General features: G+C 44.5%; 1 protein-coding gene across 1 annotated transcript; it reads left to right on the forward strand.

Annotated features, from left to right (window-relative positions):
* The first annotated feature begins 343 nt into the window (after positions 1–343).
* LOC146585255 (butyrophilin subfamily 1 member A1-like) lies at positions 344–5,566 on the forward strand. Its single transcript, XM_085323278.1, has 4 exons — positions 344–677; positions 1,765–1,869; positions 4,760–4,837; positions 5,049–5,566. Exons 1-4 carry the CDS (start codon positions 344–346, stop codon positions 5,564–5,566), a joined length of 1,035 nt encoding a protein of 344 aa, XP_085179404.1.
* The last annotated feature ends 449 nt before the right edge of the window (positions 5,567–6,015 follow it).

The raw sequence follows: 6,015 nt of genomic DNA on the forward strand, positions 1-6,015 counted from the left end.
ACTCAAATACCGGCTCAGTCCCTTCCCACCACTGTCACCTTCTTTCTCCTTACTTCCCCATCCTCTGATGTCTGAGCAGTGCTTGTGCCCCCCCAAAGAGGTGTTAGGTCCTCTTGGGGATGTGAAGGCTTTCCACTATAGGACAAGACAGTCTTGAAAGCAGGAATAGCATGAGTCCCTCAACTCTTTATTGCATCTGGCGTGATCATAGTGTTGGAGCAGAGGCAGGGCAAAATGTAGGCATGGGTAGATCCATTACTTTATCTGAAGAACATCAGCAAACCAGTCCATGTGGGATTCTCCCATTGGTTTTCGGTCATTTTCTCCAGCTCCATTCAGGGTGATGGCACCGACACACCCTGTAGTGGCCAYCCTGGGACAMGATGTGRTSCTGCCCTGCCACCTCAYSCCASAGCAGAGTGCCCRGGCCATGGAGGTGACCTGGTTTCGGGGACACTTCTTGCCCTACGTGCACCACTACGAAGCAGGAATCGACCAGAACAGTCAGCAGATGCCACAGTACCGAGGGCGGACTGAGCTGCAGCGGGATGGTCTCGACAATGGCAGCGTGGCCCTGAAGATCTTCAGTGTCCGCCTGTCTGACGAAGGGAGATACACCTGCTTCATTCGTGCCAATTCAGACTATGCGGAAGCCGTCCTGGAGCTGAAGGTGACAGGTCTGTAGCAGGCATCCCTGTTTCTGCTGCTGCTCGGGTCTCAGTATCTCCAGTTTTGGCGGGTAAACAGCCAGACAGAGCACTGTTCCCAACGGAGCCACGTGCTGGAAGCTTTGCTGAGAAAACAAATAAATTAAGCGTTTGCACCCTGCGCGATGCAAATTGGTGCCACATAAGCGAAAAAATGCGACTTTGTGGCCGTGCTTGCATGAGGTCCCTCTCGAAATTCACGTGTCGTATCTTCAAGTTTGGGTTTAGGGGTTTAAAAAAAAGAAATTCTAACACATTTTTGGTATCAGCATCAAAATTCATGAGAGCTATCTCTGCTTATGTTTTTAAGGGAAAAAAAACTTCCTAAGCCATTTTCGAATGATACTCATGTTAAATGCAAACATTTGTAACACCACAACAGAATAACAAAGACAAACCAACCTGTGCGCTCCATCTTCCCCACTGCAAAATCCCAATCGGCCACTTTAGTGTGAATGGCCACACCTTTTTTATTTAAAGAAAAAAGAAATTTCGGACATTTGTTATTTTTTGCTGGGGAGGGAAATATGGGAATGGAGACCCAATGGGGAAATGAAATAACAGGATTTCGAGTCACATTGCAGTACCACATGGGTTTTCAGCTGCATCCGGCTCCTTTTCTTTGCTGTTACAATGAACAACGTTGGGAAAATTCATTTCCCCAGAGAGCCAGTGCTGCTCTCCAGGTGACATCACTCCACGCTCCAGTTTTGCTGCTAAATGAAAGAATTTAACAAGAGTTTGGACTTTTTTTTTATTCCTATCTTATCTAACACAAAATAAGTCATCCTCACAAACAAGAAAAGGAGAAGAAAACATGATTTTGTGAGGAATAATTCTGTCAGAAAGCGGTTTTCCCTTTACAAAACCTCTGGCTACTTCTGAGGCAAAACTGTCAGCCTCATCTGAGCATGAAATTGCTATTTTTGCAGGTTGCTTCTTGGCCTCTTCAGGTCACACAGTGCAATGATATTTTCTGCCCACCGTGGGATTCGTTGCGATTYGAGGTGGGCTCATCCGATACAGAAATAWCCCCATCCCTGCTTGGYTTTTACAGATCCCTTTTTCCAAAACGCCCAGCCATGGAAGATTGCCCTGAGCCTGGTCGTGGTCGCTCTGGTCGTGCTCTTTATGATCACCCTTTATCTATTTAAAACTAAAGGTAATGCAGCCCCGGGGGAAAGGTTGGCTGGGAAGATTTATAATATGTTACAGCCTCCATTTTTAAGGGATTGGTGGGTTTCGGAGGACACTGGAGCCTTGTGTCCATGCCCACATCCTGGAGCATGAAAGTGCAACGTTCTCCTTTCTGGCAGGAAACACTGTTTTTCCATGCGGCCCTACAACACATAAATAATACGGAGGAATAAAGGGAATCCTTTATTTTTTAACAAAACAGCATGAAGTCCATGGGTGCTGTAGCCACCCAAGCACTTCCAGAGGCTTTTCCATGCTGCAAGTGCTTTGATTTAGTAATTCAGCATTCTTTGGAAGGGGATATTATGAAAACAAAATCAAGAAACCTAAATCTATTTACATTTCCTTTTTTTCTGCCATAGGAAAGCTCGAGGGAAAAATCGCTAATTTTTATCTCCCGGCTTGCAAAAAATGGAGCGTTCCCATAAAAACAAAGGGTCCACGGGGCACAGTTTTTTGAGGGGAGGATGGTTGGGAGGCCAATGGCTGTTTGGAAACATGAAATTACACTGCGATGTTGGGGAGAATTGTTGTGGGATAGAAAAACCATGAGTGGGCGATTTGCCGAAGGGCAAGCTTTGCTTTGGCAAGGTCCCTCAGTGATGCTCCCCACGAGTGCCCGTGCAAAAATGGCTGGTTTTGGTGGTAACACACTCTTTTTTGTTTTGCTTTTCAGTGACGCAGGCACAGAAACTGCGTAAGTCTCTCTCCTTCTCCTCCAGGGTTTAATTCTTTGGGAAAGCCCTCAGATATTTTTATTCCCTCCCCTTTCCCCGAGTGACTGCCAATGCTTTTTTTTAAGCACTCTCATATTAATTTCAGTACTGAAACAGTCTTGGAAAGCTAATGCTTTTGGCAAACAGTTCATGGAAAACTGCTGTGTGTTTTGAATGCAATCCAAAATAAGAAAATATAGTAAGAATATAATATGAATATAAGAAATAATAAGAAATAAGAAAATGCTATTCAAAGCTGGTTTGCATTCTCATTCAATGAATGAAAAAAAAAACGCTTGAGTTATTGAATTACTGAAAAAATACAAAAGACCACTGAGTTACTGATTTTTTTTTACTATTTCCATCGTGCAGTTCCCAAGAAATAAGCCTTAAGCAATTAAATCTGAGCTCTTTCTGAATTGCTTCCAGCGGGGAAAATAAATGCGGTTTAACATATCCGGTGTCTGTATGCAGCAATTCGGAGCAGCCTTGCAATAAGTCAGTGAATTTGCCCCCTCTGCCAAAGCAATCCTCATTCTTACGGTGCTTTAACTGGGATCCCCAGAAAAAAAGTAAAGAGCCTCCAAAATGCTGCTTGGGCTGTGTCTGCTGCTGTCTTGGTGGCAGCAGGGTGCTGGAAACGCTGGGTAATCGAAAAACTTCCCGCACCCCCAAGGGCTTTGCCTTGCCCGACATGTGCCTGGGGCACATCCCAGTCTGCATCCCATCCATGCTGATCCATTTTTGTTTTTATTGCTTTTCAGAGAAACAAGCCACAGAACTGGGTGAGTGTCTTTCTCCTTCCTACACAGGGCACTTGCCAGCGGGGTGATTCTCCTGTCTGGGTATTGCATTYAGGCGTGGGTTTTGCTTCTGTTTTCTCCCATAGAGGCTGAGTTGCCATTTGTTTCAATTAGGCCTAGGGGGTCATCTGCTAAACCAATAGTACTGAGGAAAAAAAGAGGGGGGAGGAAAAGGAAAATAGAAAGAGAAAGAGAAGGGAAAAAAAGAAAAAAGAAAAAAGAAAAAAGAAACAGAAACAGAACAGAAAAGGAAAAAGGAAAAGGGGAAAGGGAAAAGGGAAAAGGAAAAGGGAAGGGGCTCCCTTTTGGGCTAGTAGGGGGTCATCTAGTACGGAGGCAAAAAAAAAAAAAAAAGAGAGAGAGAAGGAAAAGAAAAGAAAAGGAAAAGAGAAAGAGAAAGAGAAGGAAAAAAAGAAAAAAGCTAAACAGGAAAAAAAGAAAAAGAAAAAACAAACAGACACAGACACAGAAACAGAAACAGAAAAAGAAAAAGAAACAGAAAAGGAAAAAGAAAAAGAAAAAAGAAAAGAAAAAGAAAAAGAAAAGGAAAAAAAAAGAAAAAGAAAGGTTTTATTAAATAGTACCTCAGTTTTTAGTACAGAAAATCTGATGCAATGTAAGGATATAAAATAGGTAGATGCTTTCATGCCTGATAAACATAAGAGGCTCAATGAAATATTCATTTTTTTCCGGGAAAAGATGAGGGGCATCACTGAATTCCTGAAGTGAGAGGCAAAATCTTGAATTCATTTTAGGAACTGTATTTTTCGTGGTGTTTTTAAGCTGTCCCCTGTAATCCTGCCATGCTAGCAAAACTTCACTTCTTCTCAAAGGCAGTACGTGCAGACCCCAAACACGTGTGTGAATCTGGGGAGCGCAATCAAATTCATACAAAATAGATGGAGCTGTCCCACAGCTTTAGACATTCRRGTTTTGAAGCTMCTTGCTGGTATTTTCATTACCCACAACTAACCTCATACCACGAGCATGTTCAGATAACTTCTCATCTGAGATTTTTATTTTCTTCTTTGCTTTTCTTTTTCAAGAATGGAGAAGATATATGATGCCTATAGAAGGAGGTAATTAAAGTTCGGTCTTTCCAGCTTCCTCACATCTTGCATGCTCTGTTTCTGTAGGCCCATCAGTATTGGTTTTTCCTCTTTTCTCCATGTTAAACTCTTGGGTTTGGGATGCCGAACTGTCTTGCTTGCTTTAAACCCTTTGTGCTGGTTCCCCTCCCACAGGGACCCTGGTGCGACCAGAGAGGCTTTCACCAATMCCCAGTTTGCAGGAGAAAGCGTAACTCTGGTTGTACAGTTGCACACTCCCATTTCAGGGAAGTCTACAGAGTCCTCGTCCTCAATGAGGAATGCTGACTACACTTTAGAGATGTGGGGACTTCCCCAGGCTGCAGGTCTGATGATGATCTTCTGCTCTCTCTGCTCAACATGTTCTCTCTGCTTCGTGTTCAGATCCTCGTACAAATTCTGTGGCCCTGTACAGCTTCTCAAATCCAGCCAGCTTTTACTTGCTGCCTTTTTCTTCTTCCTTTTGCAACCACCATCAAGACCCCTCTTCCCAGGGCTGAGCTCTGCCCTGACTCATTGACTCTCTCTCTCTCACAGTGGAGGTAACTCTGGATCCAGACACGGCCCGTTGCTACCTTGTCCTATCTGATGACCGCAAAAGTGTGAAACGAGAAGACAAGCCACAGGATGTCCCTGACAACCCTGAGCGGTTTACTTACTGGTCCTGTGTGCTGGGCCATGAAGGCTTCACTTCAGGGAGATACTACTGGGAGGTGGAGGTGGAGAATGGAGGTGGATGGGCAGTGGGAGTTTCCAGAAAAAATGTGAAAAAGAAGGAGAAAATCGTGTTTAAACCAGAGGAGGGCATCTGGGCGGTGGGGCAGTGGGCAGGTCAGTTCCAAGCTTTCACCTTCCCTGAACGCACTGCATTTCCCGAGATCCAGGGTCTCAAACGGATCCGGGTATCCCTGGATTATGAAGAGGGACGGGTGGCATTTTTCAATGTTGATAAGGACACTCCAATCTTCACATTTCCACTAGTTTCTTTCAATGGGATAAAAATCCACCCGTGGTTCTGGCTGGGTCCTGGGACATGGCTCAAAATGTGGCCCTGACAATGGGAAGGGAGGAAAAGAAGACTTATTTTTTTCATCAGACCTCAGTATCTCATAGACTCACAGAAGGATTTAGATTGGAAAGAACTTGTGGGGGTTCTGCTGCCACCTCCTGCTCAAAATAGGACTAACTTCAGGGCCAGGTTAGGTGGTGATGAATCTCCAAGGGTGGACATCCCACCACTTCGCTGGACCTCTGTCTGGGGCTGCACTTCTTTCAAGGTGGGGGAAGGGGAGAATTACTCCCCAATGTTTGGTCAAAATTTCCCTGGTTGTGACTGTTGCCTTTCACCCTCACGCCTTACTGTGTGAACAGCACTTCCTTAAAAAGAATGTCATGTCTTAAAAAGGGAGGAGTTTGTAAATGCACTGAATAAAGTTACAACAGTGAGATTTGTCCGTCTTTGAGTCTAGCACTAACGCCTGCACCTAGGGCAGTTGTCTTCACT

This window comes from Rhea americana, unplaced genomic scaffold (genome assembly GCF_003343005.1).
Source record: "Rhea americana isolate MKP2758 unplaced genomic scaffold, rheAme1 scaffold_832, whole genome shotgun sequence".
Taxonomy (NCBI): domain Eukaryota; kingdom Metazoa; phylum Chordata; class Aves; order Rheiformes; family Rheidae; genus Rhea; species Rhea americana.